The sequence below is a fragment of the Salmo trutta genome, chromosome 23 (genome assembly GCF_901001165.1).
Source record: "Salmo trutta chromosome 23, fSalTru1.1, whole genome shotgun sequence".
Taxonomy (NCBI): domain Eukaryota; kingdom Metazoa; phylum Chordata; class Actinopteri; order Salmoniformes; family Salmonidae; genus Salmo; species Salmo trutta.
The window spans coordinates 18,503,028-18,523,386 of NC_042979.1; the positions used below are offsets into that span (position 1 = coordinate 18,503,028).

General features: G+C 42.3%; 1 protein-coding gene across 2 annotated transcripts in view; it reads right to left on the reverse strand.

Annotated features, from left to right (window-relative positions):
• Positions 1–849: 849 nt before the first annotated feature.
• Positions 850–20,359, reverse strand: part of nup214 (nucleoporin 214) — a 78,583-nt gene continuing 59,073 nt past the window's right edge. The window contains exons 32-37 of one of the 2 annotated variants that reach the window (XM_029709343.1): positions 19,297–19,464; positions 17,463–17,634; positions 10,658–10,809; positions 9,582–9,615; positions 1,124–1,164; positions 850–1,027 (exon numbers count right to left, since the gene is read on the reverse strand). In XM_029709343.1, the coding sequence (XP_029565203.1) occupies positions 1,161–1,164; positions 9,582–9,615; positions 10,658–10,809; positions 17,463–17,634; positions 19,297–19,464 (530 nt within the window). In that variant the 3' untranslated portion in view covers positions 850–1,027; positions 1,124–1,160. The remainder of the gene's footprint in view (positions 1,028–1,123; positions 1,165–9,581; positions 9,616–10,657; positions 10,810–17,462; positions 17,635–19,296; positions 19,465–20,359) is intronic. The other variant, XM_029709342.1, reaches the window with a different exon arrangement.

Below are 20,359 nucleotides of genomic sequence, written 5' to 3' on the forward strand. Positions count from 1 at the left end.
GAAGAGTTTTCTTTATCTTGGCAGTTACCTGTATATGTACAATACATACTGTCGACAATCGGTGGCTCATGCAAGAATCTACAATTGAAATGTAAAGTGCCAATTGTATTTCCAGCCATTACTAATGATGTGGGGAAACTGGGAGGGGATTAGTCCTGTGTAATTTCCATATCCAAGAGTTTTAATGAAAAATAATAACATTCATAGCCCCTGGCACTTTAATCGTGGTAAACAACCGCAGTTAGGGAGCAATAAGTCATGATTTGAGCTCTGTAGTCATCCTGAAATCTTCCAGTCACCAAAAAGGTCCGAAAAACCTCTATGTACAGATGTAGGATCTTAATTTGAGCCAGATTGACATAGCAGGAAAACAATCCCGCAGCAAAAGGAAATGTGAATTATGTGCGATTATAATTAATGGTAATTTTTGTAGGGATTGATAGAAATTTTAGACTTTAACGAAAAGTGTCAATGGAAATTACATACTTCAAAAGCATTTTTAAACCTCAAATACACTACACGTTTTAACTTGTTCTCCTGCAACAGGGTAATCATATTAAGATCCTACATCCGGTCTACACAAGTGTGCACCATGTCAACCAAAAAAAGAGCATGGGGATATTCCCACAAAACAATGAACATTTCAGGATGTAATCTGGAAAAAATCATATTTGATAATATGAATGAAATATAATCACAACTCTGCTATAGATGGATAAACGCCTACTCTGGTGTCATGTAAAGGTCAATAATCTGCTACCTTTTCTGGAATTGGCAAGGGTCCAATGTATTTCAGCATCATCCCTTGCAATATGATGAAGGTACAGTAAAGCATGATGGCTACAAAGATCAAATTAGAGTTTTATTAAGCTCTTTTACTGTGATTAAACAAACAATACATTTTTTAAAACAGACACTGTGGACAAAACTTTCATATCAAACATCTTGTAGGCAAAAAAAACAGAAATCCCTCCCCAAAAAATGACAAAAAGGGTATATTCTTTATTGTTGTCCAGGCCATCTTGGTCTGTGAAAGCACAGAAACATCAGTGTTAGACACGGCATGGCCGCACTGGCATCCATTATCAACTGTAGCAGGTTTGTCCTCAACTTGAAAACACACCATTTAGTTTCCTCCTGGATTAGGGGACCCCACTGGATCATCTGAAAGAAACAACTTTTTAGGGTATTCATGTTTAAACACAATTTCCTACTTGATAAGTTAATGTCCAAACAATGAACATGGGGGGACACCATTAACTGTAACACCAACCGAAAAGGGGGAGTTAAATCATTGGCTGAAATAAGAGGAAATTCACTCATCACTAAGCTAATACTTTATGATCACATGGGATTCAATCTGAGGCTGAATTCACAGTAAGCCGTCTAAAACCAGGGAATATATAAACATACACACAGTACTGTATTATCAGAGGGGAGAAAAAAGAGAAAGAAGATGTTTTCATAGTAGCGAGAGAGTTTCCACTCTGTGCATAAATAACTAGTCTCCGCTAACAGAGCTAAGGCTGAGAGCCTCTTAAACAAGATTACTGCAGCCTTCAGTGGACACTAATGTTGATTCATTTCATTTAGGATGTCCGCCACACTCCTCTCTCGACTGAGGTCAAATCCATACATCCATAGAGAAACACAAACAGTACAGATTGAGATATGGAAAATTATTTCTCTGTCCTCAGTCAGCGGATGATGTATCTGTCAGATAACTGGCTGGCTGCTGTGATGTTCGTGTCGGACAGCATTGGCTGATTTCACTGGCACACTCTCGCACAGACACCGATCAAATATGAAATGTCCGCATGTAATTACTGTAAAAGCCCTAGAGGGCACAGAGACTGATGCCTGCACTTACCGTCCAATCAGACAAGGCCATACAGACGAAGTAGGGACAACTATCTATCACACACACTAAACAATATACGCAACACAGATGCATACACACACAGAGCAGTACTTCAAAACCTCTGACCACGTGAAGGGAACTTTGACCAGGAACATTGGCTACATGCACTTGACATGATGTTGTTGGGATAGATAGCACTGGGCAACTGGGAGATTGGAGGTCAACCAGGTCAAACAGCCTCCATGGTCAGAATTACTCTACTGTATGGTAAACACACCCCTCATCTAACTACACCTCTAATGCCACTGTATATTAGGCAATAGGAAAACAATCACAGAAGTTTATAGTGCAAATTTGCAAACCTCTCAATGATCTTAAATATGAAGCCTCTGATGTGCTCCTGTTTGCTTGCATCTCATTGCACAATAAATAAGCTGCCAGCCACAGCGAGGCTATGGTGATTACACTCTCCAAATCAGCCTCTAAAATGTCTGTTTACCTCTCTCCCGGTCTAATCTGTGTGGTGGGTCGTTTTTATCCCCGTCACCCCACCACACTACCCTCACCTGGCACCCATGCCTCTGTCACCCCCAAAAAATAGTTTTTTGTTGTTGTGGAAGACAATCAATTCCAATTCTCCAGGGATGAACGGGTTGTAAAGCAAGTAAGCCCTTTCAGGGCTTATAGCTCTAAATACTACACAGAAGGTCTTTGGGTAAATTAACATAGGTTGACCCCCCACACATCCCTTCAGCATCTAACTCTCAGCAGGTTAACTGCATTACAGTCTCAGACGGCTTGCAGACGAGCCAGTGAGCTGAAAAGGCCGGACCGATAAAGAAGCGAGAACAATGCCAATCATCCCTCCGTAAAAAGTGAGGTAGAGAGAAACAGAATGGTTCTTTTTATCTGGGTTCCTCAAACAGCTGCCATCCCCATGAGTGTCTGTGTGACCGGCCTGCTCCCTCTGTCAGAGAGACGCACTGACGGCGAGGAGAGAGAGAGAACACAGTGCTGCACTCTGGGAGTTGTCATTGTTGAGCACAACATGACACGGGAGTATGAATCAGTGCTGCACAGCTACAACGTAGACAGTCCTTGACGTGTTCAAATAAGTCAATTGCGGGAAGGAGAGAGGGTACTGTGCTGAAAACCTCTTCAGCTTAACCTCTTTAGCTACAAAATCACAACAGTGCAGAGTTTTAGCTCCATGACAGCCTCCGTCGCAAAATCTATAATGCATTGCCAAGTGAGTCATCAAAACGTATCAGCTATTCCACATATGTATACCTATGATTTACATTTCACACACGTACTGTGCCTCCCTGGCCCAGGAAACATACATCAGTATGAAGGACAAGCAGTAGAAAAACATCCAGAAGGCCAATACAAATGTAACTTCCTCCCTCTAGTCTTGCCCACCTCTAATACCACCGTTATCCATCTCTAATATTAGCTGCCCTGAACACAGTGTGTGTGACCAATCATATCATAGCGGGCTGGCGAGGAGAATTCCACTGTTACAGTGGGAGGCTAGGACTCTTGATCACATGCTGTGAACCCAACATTCCCCAACCACTTCAGTGTCTGATTGGCAGGGCCAGCGGGCCTGCAACATTTCCATCCATCGCCAGGCACACCAGAGGGGACAGGGTGACAGTGACATTCTCCATGGCGGTGACCATTGATGGCAATCTGATGACAGCCACATGCCAAAGACCAGATGCCACTACACAAGACCAGCACCCCTCTATTCAATATACTCTCATTCCTGCAATGTCTTAGGCTTACATCCAAATGTCTATTATTAATAAGGGCCAGTGAATTCCTTGATGAAGGAGAGGGCTACAAAACCATACGCAAGCTGCTTCACGTCAAGGATGGTACGCTAATTAGCAGCTAGCAAAGTCCCCATCACTGTCTAAACATAGCCCAGAGCTTCCTAACCTTTCTCCATGCTGCTTTAAAATGATAACATTTATTACATTAACCGGCCTGCTAATGCCATAGACAAAACCCTTCAGCACCTCTTTTCTCTGGACTAATGACTCAAAAACTCTTAATCAAAGATTGGCTCATTAAATACATCAACATTTAGTCCAGAGGTCTAATTGTTGGGCCTTTTAAACAGTAGGCTAATCGTAAATGAAATCTCTGTTTAATAAGCACACAGCCAGACACAAAGGCAAGAGGAAAATAGCCAGAGGCTGTCATCATTAAAACAACACAGGCGATCAATTAGTGCTCATCATCAGTAGGATGCCAAAAAAAGAAAGAGACTACATTAGATACAGATTTTAGAATTGCCAAGTTTATTTCCCATTTTCCATGTATAAAATATACACATTTATAGGAATAGGGGGTTCCAGCAGTATGGATTATAAAAAGCAGAATACATTTTTTCCTAATATTTCAGTTCATTGTATGCAATCAAGAGAGGATACTTTTATCAACGACCTGTCCAAGTCTTGCCTAGAGTCAGTTACTGATTACAGTATTTAAAACTTTCTTTACTAAGAAAATACACGAGTTTTGAGAAACAGAGGACATGATTCTTATAATTGCTAAAGCTTGGAAAATGTGATATCTTAAAACTTCAAATGAAAGCTTAGAACTTTTCCCTGATTCAAAGTAAGTGCAAACAACAAGGCTACATTACTATTTCATAGAGCAAAGCAAAGTTCAGATGGATGAACATAAATCTACACTAGAGTTACAGTCCACAGTGGATAACATATTTATACAAACAGTATTCTATGTCATATGAATACAGGTGTTATTCCAAGGAAGTTCATGATACGTTTATTATTGAAATATGACCAAAACCTTTTTATTTATTTATTTATTTTTACATTAGGTGCCCTTAGAGATGTTTCCTAGTGGATGATAAACTTAAGTAAAAAATAATTACTGTCCTGATTTTAAAAAATTGATACACAAAATGTCAATTAATTAATCCAACTACACATTCCACATTTTAGTTGGCCACTGATGTACTTGACGTAAGTTTATTGCGATGGTCTGTAAGGTCAGTTCCATACTATACAACTAGTTTTGGACTGTCATCTCAACCACCCCGCTTCCACCCACACCCCACCCTCTCCCTCCACCCTTTAAGAGACGTCTACTCAGAGAGCTTGATTGCAGAGAGCAGTGTTGACTGGCCACACACAGCATGGGTGCACTTGCCAATGGGGGGGGGGGTCTACAAAAACTAGCTTCTCCAACCCGAACTGGCTCCAAACATTTGAGAAGATCTGGAGGGAAAAACATGAAGACAAACCCCCCAAAAAACATATATATAAAAAGAGGTTGCTGAAAATGGGAGTCTGGTTGGGAAGCTAGCAACCTTTGTGATGGTTTGGACTTTCCCCTTAGCCCCTGCCTGGCCCCGACTGATCAATATGAGGAGTACTAGTGCTTCCTGACAGTACTGTGAGGGATGTATGTAAGTATTGTATACCAAGGTTATTATAGTTTTGAGATTTTCTATTTAAGTGATAATACCCTCAAAGGCGGTGTTTGGAGGATATATTAGCATAGGTGTTGTTAGGCTCCAAACACCGGCTTCGAGGGCATTATCACTTTTATACAACGGTTACCAACATATTCAAATAATGATTGACATATTTTCATTAAAAACGTTAGTCCTGACACAAATTGTTCAGAGGAGCTAGCCAACAACACAGCTAACACAATCACTTCAAATACTGAAGCTGTAAAGACTGCAAAAATAAATGATGCCAGCTGATTCATGATTTCGAGTGACTGAGAAACGCTGCCTGCCTGTCTTGTCCCGACCCATACACGTTCATTACTATGGGACAGCTGGAGATCCAATTTGAATATTGAAACAATGTTGCAAATGTCAGAGACACAGACAGCAAAGTTTATACAAATCTCTGCTGTTGAAACCGAAATATGAGATAATGTCTAGATGCTTTTTATAGTGGAGATCAAGTTTATAACTTGCCTGGCTGGGCTGATGAGACAGTGGATTGCGCAGTCAAATGGAACAGAGTAAATAGGCATTTTAATCGTCATAGCTTTAGCCGGTGGTAAATTGTAGAATAGACACCGACTGGAATGCACTTAACCAACCAGCATTAGACCCACCCGATATATCATATTTTTTGTTTGTATTAGTTTTTAGATGTGTATTTGAAATTCAGTTTAGTTTCAGGTAGATATCAGACTTGATTTACTAGTTTTTATTTAATTTGTGTTTTATACAATTATTTCTATTTCTTTTTTATATTATTTTAGTTTTAGGGACAGAAACTAGCCTATGCGCGGCAGGCTAGGAGCCATTTATGTGTTGTAGGCCAATAGTCAGCTTTTTTGGGATGTCACTGTTTGCTACTGGGGGACAGTAATACATAAGGTGATGGTCTGGTCAAAGGTTTGGTTAGGTTTAAATCATAGATCAATCTTAATGTGACTTGGATTTAAAAGGATAATCATCGGTGTCTGACTCAGATTTGTCCTCCGAAACACAACCCAGCCAAGCCACACTGCTTCTTGACACAACGACCGCTTAACCCGGAAGCCAGCCGCACCAATGTGTCGGGGGAAACACCGTACACCTGGCGACCGTGTCAGCGTGCATTGCGCCCGGCCCGCCACATGAGTTGCTAGTGCGCGACCGGACAAGAACATCCCTACCGGCAAAACCCTCCCCTAACCCAGACGACGCTGGGCCAATTGTGCGCCACCCATAAACAAAGCAGTCAGTCCTTTCTTGCTCCATTCATAAACACACAGGGTTATTTCTCATGCCTCTTTCAGAATCTTCTTAACTTTCTGGGTTGCTGTATCCATTTGCAAAGCAATCAACCAGTTTACTCTAGCAGCGCCTTGAGTTTTACATTTGGGATCAAGTGTTTGGTTGAATTTTCTGAAAAGTGGCTCATTGCACAGTCTCGTGGACTTGCCAGACTGGATTAATAAATTAACCAGTGCTTCTTCTCTTTTTATTTTTAACTAATTGAATGAGGTTGCCATGTTTCTGCTCTTTTCATGCAAACTGCTCAAGTTGGTTGTGCAGCTACTAATAGCTGTTGGCTGTCTAACCTTGTCTTTAGCCTGAAATTCTATGTGGGTGCTGTTCAGATGAACTTTGAGGTTCGTTGGGTTTTTCCCTTTGATCTCTGTTCCACACAGGCTGCCATCTTCTGACAACAATACAGTTGCTTTTGTCCTTTCCAGCAATATACTCCAAACAATCCTATACAGGGCTTTACCTTCTGCTGCCGCCAATGTACAAGCCTATGGTTTATGTTCACGCTCACGCTCGCCCTCGGCACTCGCCCTCGGATTTCTTCCCTGTTAGCTACTGATACACAAGCTAGGCCTATTTGAAACATCGCCATCTACTGGCAGCATTTCACTGCCAGATTGAAAAAAAACAAAAAAACATTGGATTACAATTTTATTAAATAAAAAATAATTGCAGTCAAAGATAAGTCTCAGGATAGTTCATCACTAAATTGTTTTTCCAATTTTTGTTTTTAGTTTTCATTTACTATAATAACCTTGCTGTATACACACAAAATATAGGAGGGAGTCCTGGACAGAACACATATCCACACATACTACAGTAGAGGGAAGATATGGGTGGAACAGAAAATAATAGAGGGGGTTTAGAGAGGGGTGTAGAACTGAGGGAAGTGGAGAGAAGAAAAATAGGATGGGACTAGGAGAAGAGAGAAAGAGAGGGAAGAGGAAAGCAGGAATGATGAGAAGGACTTCAGACATGAGATCTGTCCAGATAAAGTCAACACTGTTAGGCAGCTACATGAAGAGTGGTATCAGTTTCTATGGGACGGAGAATGAAATGTACTTCATTTAAGAAGTACATATAGCTGTAGTTGTTATGTACTATACGTTCCGTCTACATGAAAATGCTTTGCCGCTCATAAAAATGTATTCAGAATGATATTTAAGAACAACTTACTAAATAATATGCACCAAAGTCAAGTGACTCGAAAGGTCATGTTTACTTGTGGTGAAGTGTATTAATATAAACCTTGTTTCTTTAAACATACACTCTATTTTGAAGAAATTAAACTATTCTGAACTAAATATAAACGCAACATATAAAGTGTTGATCCCATGAGCTGAACTAAAAGATCCCAGACATTTTCCATATGCACAAAAATCTTATTTTGTGCACAAATTTGTTTACATCCCTTATAGTGAGCATTTCTCCTTTTCCAAGATAACCCATCCACCTGACAGGTGTGGCATATCAAGAAGCTGATTAAACAGCATGATCATTACACAGGTGTACCTTGTGCTGGGGAAAATAAAAGGCCACTAAAATGGGCAGTTGTCACCATAGATGTCTCAAGTTGAGGGAGCGTGCAATTAGCATGGAGACTACAGGAATGTCCACCAGAGCTGTTGCCAGATAATTAAATGTTAATTTCTATAGCATAAGCCGCCTCCAACGTAATTTTAGAGAATTAGGCAGTACGTCCAACTGGTCTCACAACCGCAAACCACGTATAACCACACCAGCCCAGAACCTCCATATCCGGCTTCTTCAACTGCGGTATCATGTGAGACCAGCCACCCGGACAGCTAATGAAACTAAGGAGTCTTTCTGTCTGTAATAAAGCTCTTTTGTGAGGGAAAAACTCATTCTGATTGGCTGCGCCCCTGCCCAGTCATGTGAAATCCATAGATTAGGGCCTATTGAATTTATTTTAATTGACTGATATCCTTATATGTACTGAAATCATTGAAATTGTTGCATGTTGCGTTTTTATTTTTGTTCAGTATAAAACACACAGATATCCCTTCTCAGAGCATGTTGGCACAGCATTTTGCTTTCATCAATAATAATAAATGGGTATGATGAGAGGAAGAGGATGAGAGGGACAAAGAGGAGAGTGAGTGAGGAGAGTGGAGAAGGAAGAAGAGGAAGATGGGGGAGATGGAGGGAGCAAAGATGGAAATGGGGAGGAATAAGGAGGGGAGAGAAAGGAATAGAAGAAGAGGAGAACAGGAAGAAGAGCAGGAGGGGGAGAGGGTGAAGCAGAACAGAGGGAGAGAGAGGGGCTTATCTAACAAAGCCCGGGCTGCGTCGCCACACTCTCCTGAGCCCTTCAGATCGCATTCCACTAAAATGCACCTTGGGGGATACACAGCAGCACAGGGAGAGGAGGAAGGAGAGGAAGAGGAGGAAAAGGAGGGCAGAGAAAAATAAAGGAGGGGAGCGGGTGAGAGGGAGGAGGTAGAGTGTAGAGAGAGTGGTAGATGAGGTAGGGGGAAAAGGAGAGCAATTAGAGGGTATTGGAGGCAAGTGTCTGGGGTAAGGGTACAGAGATCAGTGGTTTGAGGGAGGAGAAGGGCGAGGGTTGAAAAAGGTACAGGAGGGAGAAGAGAAAGGAGTGAGGAAGACTAGAGGGGGAGAAAAGAGGGTCGGGGGGAAGGAGGGATGATAAAGTAGGAAAGCCAGCTGTGACTTCATGCTGCCCTTCAGATTCTCAGAAGTGCGCTGTGGTCACACACACACTTTTCCTCCACACACTACTGCCAGAGACACACATGCGAGTGTGTGTGTGTAGGGAGGGTTCAAACACTCAGACAAATGTATACACTCCAGAACAAAGATAAACACAGACACACTCTTATGTGAACACAACAAATGAGCGCACACTACCGAAACACGTACCCCCCCACACAGAAGAGCCCAACGATGAGTGATACTTACTGATTGGACCCAAAGCCACCAGCAGACCCAAAGCCTGCAAGAAAACCAACAAACACAATTAACCATGTAGAAGAAGACGTACCAGCAGAAACAATTTAAAACAACTCTGTAAAATGTAGACTGAATCAGAGAGAAAACTACTACTATTTCCACTGTATTACCTCTGGTACAGAGCCAGTCAACCACATAAGACACAATAATATGACTGTTGTTCTAGCTCCTCTAGACCTAACGATCGGACATACGCAAACAGCACCATCCAGGGCTCCAGAGCAGGAGCGGAGGGAGACCGAGGGAAAAATAAGAGGGAGGCTGGATGATTTGAAAAGTAAAAAGTGTGTGTGTGTAAGTGTGTGTGAGAGAGTGACATATTGAGAGCTAGACACAAAGCAAGGGGGAAAGAGGGCAAGCATGTGAGGGAGTAGAGGAATGAGAGAGAAACACAGTGAGAGAACAAGAAGAAAAAGAGAACGAGAGAGCGAAACTAAGATGGTAAAAGTGGTCTTCCCACCCTCCTCTTCCCATTTTGAGAAAACTGGGCCATGCACAAACATTATTCCGACAGAAAGTAGCTTGCGTGGCGGCATGCGGCCATAGCAGGTATTTGGGTTAATAGGAAGCCACTGGTGGGATTCCACCATCCCCACAGCTATCCTAGCATTAGCCTAGCACTGCATCTTGTGGCCCTGTTGTACTGCACAGCAGACAGAGTGCTGGGGGATAGCATTAGCCACTAGGCTAACTGACTGCTATTTATCCAGACACTAATGAGTTGAGCTAACCAGTGACTCTGCTTCAGGGGAATATGGGAAGAGACTCATTGGCATGACTTCAAACGAAGACTTGAGCTCTTGTTTATTTGTTCCTTGTTAGCGTGGCTGGGAGAGTGGGGAGGAGACTGCAGGGGCAGATAAAACTAAGCCGGGTGTTGGAGTCATTCATATGCTTTGTACAGTTTTGGTCACTAGAAGAGGGAGGGAAGGGAACATGTCAATAAAGACTTGGGGTGCATCCTCTAGACTGGCATCCTCTGCACTGATCTGAAAGAACTGAATGGGTGAGATAGCAGTACACACCTCCTCCCTGCTGTCCGAACGCAGAGAAGCCGCTGGGCTGAGGAGCTCCGAACCCTGACCCCTGCTGCTGCTGGGCCAGGTTACCAAACGATGGGGCACTCTGGTTGGCCAGTGCACCAAACGACGGTGTACTTTGTTGAGTGGAGGCAAAGCTGTGAGGGGAAAGAGAAACAAATGACTAAAAATAGATTCAGATTTAATAGATCTAACAATAACCTAATAAAAATTCAGGAAGATGTGTTGCTTAGAATAACCATTGGTACAATTGATTTATTACATTGACACACAAACTGGGAAATATGCTGGTCAGTTTACATCCACCCTATATACTACATCAGTCCTGAACCCCCTGAAGCCATACAGAGGGAGGTGGAATTACTATGACCTGCGCTCCTCCCCTCCAGGTTACAGACTGTCTAGTATAGTTACTGTAGCACACTGCCCCAGTCCCTCTACTCTGCTCACATTACCATTCTAACCCAGAGGACAGGTTCCTAAAATATGCAGAGAAACAGCCTTGCCTGGAAAAATATCAGAGCCCATTACATCAAAGCATATTGCAATAATACTTTATTTGAATTACAATGGAATAAGTCGCTAACGCTCCCACGGCGCTTCCCTTACTGATCTGGGATCTGTATGTGGAGGCTGGGACACTGTCAGGGAGCAGAGTGTGTTTTCATGTTTTATTCAGTTTAAATGTGTAGTAGAACAGTCTAAAGGAAAGCTAGATGTCTTCTGTAGCTCAGTTGGTAGAGCATTGCGCTTGCAACGGCAGGATAGCTGGTTTGATTCCCAGGACCAGCCATATGTAGAATGTATGCATGCATGACTAAGTCGCTTTGGATAAAAGCGTCCGATAAATGGCATATCTTATATTTTTAGATATTTCGTTCTGACATGGAGGCTTCAGTTGCCCTGAGTGAGATACAAGAGCAGCACCAGTCAGACAGCTGAACCTCCAGGATTAGTTTTTGAGAATCATCAAACATCAGCAGAGACAAGGGGAGGAGGAAGGGGAATGGACGTACAATATAGCATGTGTGTGTGTGGCCGTTCAGAGAGGAGAGAGAAAGAAAGAGGGGAAGATAACAGAAACAAGGGCGAAAAGATAGTGTGACATTAAAGAAAAGAGTGAGAGAGTAATGAAGAGAGGGGTAGAGAATAGTCCAGGCCATTCAGCCAGCTCAGCTGCTCTGCTGGTTCTAATCTGGGAAGCAGACCCCCGGACCGAAATATAGGCTGACCTCTGACCTTAATACAGCAGCCAATCGCCGGCCGGCCTTCTGGCCGGCCCTCTTTACCCGCTCTTGGGTCAATCCGGGACCAGACTCATCTTTAAGTACTAGGCTTGGGAGATGTATATGGTATAAACAGTATACAGGGTTATTTAGAAATACCACCGGTATGATTTCCAATACCTCGCGGGGGCTTCATGCAATGCCAGTGCTTATTTATTATTATAGGTTGATTATAACTATAATACATCTAAGATGTGTCAAATAAATGATATCCAGCTCAGGGTTCCAGCTATGCATTAGGTTTGCTAACTTGCCTACTGCCTAGATGTCAAAATCAAGCTTCTTGGTTACAGCAGGGACATTTAATACCCTCCTGGATCAAGATCCCTGTCGCCTAAATTGTTTTGTGCGTCCCCACAAAAAATATATTTTTGGAAATAGCACCCCTTGTGTGTACTTTCGGTAATACCGTACACCCGTTTGGGTACAGAAACGGTATGAAAATCTGGATATCGCCCAAGCCTACTCTACACTGCTAAATTGAGGAACCACTTCTAAAGATAGGGAGGGTGACATTTACTGGCTGTGGGGATTCCTGAGGCGTTTTATCTTTGAACTATCTTTTAATAAATCTCTGCAGAGGTTTTGAAACAACTAAACTAGAACCGGCATTCGTAAACAACTTCAATATTTATCTTTGTGAACAGGATGACGGGTGATGACAAGCGAAATAAAGAGCGGTAAAAATATTACCTCACGAGTCCTGACATTATGAAAAGAACACTGAAAAAAACTGACTGAACTGAGGAAAGGAATGACTGAAAACACTAAGCCTGCTGCCATTTGACAGTCCCATGGGATTAAACCCTGACAAAACAGAACAGGAGAAAAATAAGAAAAACTGAGAAATGACTTCAGGGCAAGGCTAGCTCGTCTTCCTGAAACCCACAGGACCTAAGGCAGATGGTGTAAAGTGTGTGTGTGCGTGTGTGAGAGTAGGGGGTGGTAGAGGATTGAGGGGTGGGGATTTAGGCGGTAATCCCCTCCTGACAATTTGTGCCCAATACACGACCCCCAGGGGGGAAAGAGGGAGAGGATAGATAGAAGAGAGAAGGCGGGTACCAGCCCATTTTAAAATCATCTGGCAGTATGACCCCAGAGTGGGATTATCTAGGTGGAATAATCTAACTCTGCATGGCTCCATGGTTTGGGTCTTGGCAGAGGTGCGCAGCGCCCCAGCAGGCCTGCACGTGGGGGGGAATAGGGAGCTGAGCGGTAGGGGATGGAGGAATAATCCCATGTTCACCCATAATCTTACAATGAGGGTTGCAGTTAAACTCAGAATAGAGGTTGACTCAGCAGGGGGTCTGGGTCGTTAGAGCTGACTGAATCCCATCCCCTGATGAATTGTGTTTAAAACATACCAGCAATGCTTGCCCTAAACTATTGTGGACTTTTCTAAATGAAATTTCAAACTCATTGAAGGCAGACGAAGCACACGTGTGCCAGTAACCATATTTTCAAGTCATACCGTATAGAAAAACAGGACATTTGAGTACAATTTTATAAATGCTGACAGATAATTTGTTCATTCGACATGGTGGGAACTTTTTGTGTCGAAAAATTGTATTATGTGAGAAATGGTAGTGGAAATGCCTTAATGAAAATATTGATATAATAACGATCATATTGAAGTAAACTTGGAGTCACCCGATGACATAGTGTGTAGTCCTCCCACTACAAATCTGGAAACCATGTAGTTTATTACAATACAGATTAAATGAGTTATGATGAACGTCACAGAGTGGTGAAAGTGCACGTTGATGAGCTACATGCTCCTCTCCAATAAATAGACTTGGGTCTTATTCTGGTGACATGATGATCGATGCTTGAATGACATTAAATGATCCATAATAATGTCATCATGTAGACTACCCGCACTGCATCTGCGAGCTGTTGGGTAAAGCACACATACCAAGACCAGAGTAGGCACATTTGCTATTTAACGCAACAGTCGGTTGAAAATGAAATGGAAACACATTGAACTTTAGATTTTTATTCAGTACAGTGCCTTCAGAAAGTATTCACACCCTGTGACTTTTTCCAAATGTTATTGTGTTACAGCCTGAATTTTAAAAATGGCTAAATTTAGATTTTGTGTCAATGACCTACAAACAATACCCCATAATGTCAGTGGAATAATTTTAGACATTTTTACAAATTAATTATAAATAAAAATCTGAAATGTCTTGAGTCAATAAGTATTCTACCCCATTATTATGGTAAGACTTTGCTTAACAAGTCACATAACACATTGCATGGACTCACTTTGTGTGCAAGAACATGTTTATAAAACTGGTTGTTTGGATCCTGGATGCTGATTGGATGAGCAGCATTCCAAGCCGTGCTGTATTGGCCGTCACAGACACACCTATACCTGCTAACAGTACCATCTAAAACATTATCACTGCACCGCCATAAGAATATCATGTAAATGTTGCCGTCTGAATCATCTCTTGTATTCATCCCAACTCGCACATAATTTCCCCTCGCTTCCAGCCTAGCAAAGTTTGGTCTGTCTGACCTGGAAACAATGTTTCACTTTTGAATTTTGATCTCTGTAGTACCGTACATACACTGAGTGTATAAAACATTAGGAACACCTGCTCTTTCCATGACATAGACTGACCAGGTGAATCCAGGTCAAAGCTATGATCCCTTATTGATGTAACCTGTTAAATCCACTTCAATCAGTGTAGATGAAGGTGAGGAGACAGGTTAAATAGGGATTTTTAAGCCTTGAGACAACTGGGATATGGATTGTGTAAATATGCCTTTCAGAGGGTGAATGGGCAAGACAAAAGATTTGTGCCTTTGAATGGAGTATGGTAATAGGTGCCAGGAATACCGGTATGAGTGTCAAGAACTGCAACACTGCTGGGAACTTCACACTCAACAGTTTCCCGTGTGTATCATGAATGATCCACCACCCAAAGGACATGCAGACAACTGTGGGAAGGAAGCATTGGAGTCAACACGGGCCAGCATCCCTGTGGAACGCTTTTGACACCTTGTAGAGTCCATGCCCCGACGAATTGAGGATGTTCTGAGGGGAAAAGGGGTGCAACTCAATATTAGGAAGGTGTTCCTAATGTTTTGTACACTCCGTGTAGCGTGAACAGTGCCCAGGTGAGAACTTTTTCTGAGCCAGTCGAAATCACGCATCATCATGGACGTATCCAAGTAAATGTCAATGTAAAAAAAAGCTAAATGAAACAAAAATGCAGCTAGTGTACTGTCATTCCAAGTTTAATGTTTAATGTGACCGAGTTAACTGAAGCTAGCATGCAAGCAAGCGAAAAGAACGTTATCCAGACTGCATAGCAACCATTTTGGCCTTTTTGCATAGCAACTATAAAAACATTAACTGGGTCGTGTCCGTAGCAACATGACCAAAAGAACTAACAACCAGATTTTTGTCCAAACTACTGTACAGCTTCTGGTCAAATAATGAAATTGTATGAATTGACTGATCAAAATAACATTTTAATGAAAATATGTAATTCATTATTTTAATATAGGTTGGTAACAGTTTTATAAAAGCAATAAGTAAATGGGTTACTTATCGCGTCGAACAACACCATATACCTGTGACTATATTCATGCTACATCACTGCCTTTTGTGCCTTATTGCTTAATTAACATGACTTTAGAATGACTACCTCATCTCTGTACCTCACACACTGCAATTATCTGTAAGGTCCCTCAGTCAAGCAGTGAATTCCCAACACAGATTCAACCACAAAGACCAGGGAGGTTTTCCAATGCCTCGCAAAGGGCACCTATTGGTAGATGGGTAAAAATAAAAAAAGCAAACATGGAATACCCCTTTGAGCATAGTGAAGTTATTAATTACACTTTGGATGGTGTATCAATGGATTAACATTGTAGTTACTCTACAATACTAACCTAAATGACAGTGAAAAGGAAGCCTGTACAGAGTAAAAATATTCCAAAACATGCATCCTGTTTGCAATAAGTCACTAAAGTAAAACTGCAAAAAAAAAAAAAAAAAAAATTTAACTTCATGTTCTGAATACAATGCGTTATGTTTGGGTAAATCCAACACAACACATCACGGAGTACCACTCTTCATATTTTCAAGCATGGTGGTGGCTGCATCATGTTATGGGTATGCTTGTCATCGGCAAGGATTAGGATGTTTTTTGGGATAAAAATAAATGGAATAGAGCTAAGCACAAGCAAAATCCTATATGAAAACCAACAGACACTGGGAGATGAATTCATCTTTCAGCAGGACAATAACCTAAAACACAAGGCCAAATATAGACTGGAGTTGCTTACCAAGACGACATTGAATGTTAATGAGTGGCCTAGTTACAGTTTTGACTTAAATCTGCTTGAATATCTATAGCAAGACATGAAAATGGCTATCTGGCAATGATCAAGAACTAATTTAACAGAGATTGAAGAATTTTTTAAAGAATAATGTGCAAATATTGAACAATCCAGTTGTGCAAAGCTCTTAGAGACATACCCAGAAAGACTCACAGCTGTAATCGCTGCCAAAGGTGATTCTAACATGTATTTTTGACTCTGGGGGTTGAATACTTACGTAATCAAGACAGTGTTATTTTTCACACAATTCCCCCCCACTTTGACATTAGTATTTTGTGTAGATTGTTGACAAAAAAGACAATTCAAACCATTTTAATACCACCTTGTAACAACACAATTTTGAAAAAGTCAAGTTTTATACTTTCTGAAGGCACTGTACCTGAAAACTTAAGCAAAAACGTACCTTGTGTAAAGGCATCACACACTGATTTTTATCCACAACAAGTCAGTTTGGTGTAAACACCACTGGTAGGAAAATACGCATATATTCGTTATGCTAATGTTTTAATATTCGCATGAAAATCTGTCACCAATTGGATGGAAACCTGGCTAGTGTTGCTGAGCAGGGCTTAGGGTGTTATGCCCAAGTTGAGAAATGAGGTCGGGGGTTAGCATGCTATTGCTTATTTACCATGGAATGTTGGTGACAAGCTCCATGTGTGAATATGAAAACACTGTCTGGGATGTGTCATCGTGCTGTCAGCTGGAACGTGAGGTGTTGCATAACTTGCCCATAATGCTTTCCTTTTATTTGACCTTTATTTAACTAGGCAAGTCAGTTAAGAACAAATTCTTATTTTCAATGAAAGCCTAGGAACAGTGGGTTAACTGCCTTGTTCAGGGGCAGAACGACAGATTTGTAAACTTGTCAGCTCGGGGATTCGATCTTGCAACCTTTCGGTTACTAGTCCAACACTAGGCTACGCTGCCGCCCCAAAGTCAACCTTTTTAATATACATGACAACCAACCCAGACAATATCACATACACAGCAATAAATGCATAAAAACATTTAAAGACATTCTGAAGCCTTTATGGTCAGTATTATCAAGAATATTCAGCTCTTCTACACTGTAATTTCAGAACAATTCTAAAAGTCTTCACTCTTCATATCCAATACATGTCTAACAGGGGTGTCTCTCTTACCCGAATCCTCCCACGTTGGCGGCTGCCGTTCCCTCTCCAAACACTTTGCTGGCTGAGGAGCCCATGGGACTGCTAAAAGAGGGTGCCGAGCCAAACGCTGCTGCCCCCCCAAAAGCCGGGGAGCCCCCAAAAGCAGGGGGGCTACCGAACACAGGGGCGCTCCCAAAACCACCTGTAGGGGTACAGAGAGAGAGGTGTGTGACGAAGGGTCAGGTGGTTGACTTTGCATTTGATAAAATATGTGTGAGAGAGATGGTTACATGAATACGCTTGACATGTGTATGAGTAATATGTAATATTGTTGTATTGGTTGAGACGGGGGGGGGGGGGGCAGAATGTCTCAGGGGACACATGCATAATAACAAAGGCTTCAAAAATAGAGGCACCGTTTACCTTATTCCTACATCTTGTGCCATGTGTATATGTAACACCTGGTGTTGCCCTAAAACTAAAATCACCCCAACATGATTAATAATGTTGTGTTGTATTATCATCTGCTCTACAACACTCCATTTCTGTTCAGGGACAACTGCTCTCACACACACACATAGCATAAGGGCTAGGATGGCTTGATGGGAATTGATTGCCAACCACACTCTCTCTGGGGCTGAGAAAGGAGGAGGAGTTAAAGAGAGGGGAGCACTGAAATTACAGCCTGGCTACGAGACGAGCACGGCCCAGTGAATAATTGATTGAGCTAATGTAATGGGATTACATTCCTTGGAGCGGCACCGAAACCCCCCAGGTCCCGTATTCACAAAGCCTCTCAGAGTAGGAGTGCTGATCTAGGATCAGTTATGAATTAGAGGGTGGACCTGATCCTAGATCAGCACTCCTACTCTGAGAGGCTTTGTGAATATGGGCCCAAGAGTTTAGGGGTAGATGCCTATGATAAAGCTAGGAGAGATGATGTCCTTTGGCAGTGCCAGATAGCTAGCTGAGTAAAATGCCAAGACAAAACTGCAGTGGTAATAACTTTTGGGGAACGCTACGACTTTCTATTTGCTAAGACATGCTATAATTTTAGCTAGCTTGAGGAAATATTAGAACTGCGTTGACAAAATGTATGCTATGACTGCTCTGGCCAAATAGACACCAAGACTGTTCACTAGCTACGAAAGACGCAGCATTGTGGAATGTAGCCTGACCGTGTTCCACTAGTGCTGTACTGGCAGAAAGAGATAAGGTGACTCTCACTGTAGCTCAGATGATAAAGGAGGACAGAGTGAGTCTCTCCTTGGGGAGATAGAGCTGGGGGCAGCTGAGGATGCAGGGAGTGGAGCCACCCCCACCGCATCGCTGGGGAGGAAGTGATGCGTATGTGGAGTGTTCATCCATCAGCACCTGCCCCACTCTCTGACCCTCACACGACACTGAGCCACCCACCGCACCAACAGACAGAGGCAGACAGAACGACATCAGAGACAGAGCCAAGAATGTATAGGGCCGTTACTATCACAGTCAAAAAGACTAGAGGGGCTAGTGATGGGGAATGTGTTCAAAGAGGGTAGGTATTGCAGAATAAAGTACAACTACCCTATTGTACCACCTTGTATTGTGTACGTTAGGCCGGCAGGTGTGATATTACCTTGTAATACCACCTTGCAATAATTTTGCAATTGAAAGATGCTTGCTTGAAAAAGTTATAATCGACATACTCTTCAAAGTGATATATTTTGTAAGACAGGCTACTGAGACCCAAAGTCTAATAACAGAAGGGTTATTTGTGACATCGTTGGACAACACTTTTGAAAATAATCATGGACACAAACGTCTGTAGTTGACAGAGCTGTTTGACTATTGTCACTTATTTTGGGTTGAGGGAATAGCCTACCTGTCTGTTTGGCAGGGGTGGAGAAGGAGCCGAACCCCTGAGCAGCCACGCTCCCGCCTCCCGTGCTAAAGGTCCCACTGGCCGTCTGCTCCCCCCCTCCAAATGTTGATGCTGGAGAGCCAAAGCCAAAGGTTTTGGCCCCGCTGTTCCCAAACAGGGTGGGTCCTCCTGTAGGACAGACAGAGGTTAAAAGTGGAGTTATAGCAGTGGATTTATAGCAGTATAGCATGTAGACTGAAATAGGTGCCGTGCAAATGTTTTGTGCCGGTCCTGTTCATATTTACAGTGAATTCGGAAAGTATTCTGACCCCTTGACTTTTTCTACATATTGTTACGTTACACCCTTATTCGAAAATTGATTAAATATTTGTTTTCCCTCAGCAATCCACACACAATACCCCATAATGAAAAAGCAAAAACAGTTTTAAAAATCAGGAAAATAAATTACAAATAAAATACAGAAATACCTTAAATATTCAGACCCTTTGCTATGAGACTCGAAATTGAGCTCAGGTGCATCATGTTTCCGTTGATCATCCTTGAGATGTTTCTACAACTTCATTGGAGTCCACCTGTGGTAAATTCAATTGATTGGACATGATTTGGAAATATCCCACAGTTGACCGTGCACGTCAGAGCAAAAACCAAGCTATGAGGTCAAAGGAATTGTCCGTAGAGCTCCGAGACAGGATTGTGTTGAGGCACAGATCTGGGAAAGGGTACCAAAAGATTTCTGCGGAACACAGTGGCCTGGCCAAACTGAGCAATTGGGGGAGAAGGGCCTTGGTCAGGGAAGGGACCAAGAGCCCTTCCAGAAGGACAACCATCTCTGAATTACTCCGCCAATCAGGCCTTTATGGTAGAGTGGCCAAACAGAAGCCACTCCTCAGTAAAAAGGAACATGACAGCCCTCTTGGAGTTTGCCAAAAGGGACCTAAAGGACTCAGACCATGAGAAACAATATTCTCTGATCTGATGAAACCAAGTTTGAACTTTGGCTTGAATGCAAAGCGTCACGACAAATAAACCTGGCACGATCCCTACGGTGAAGCATTGTGGTGGC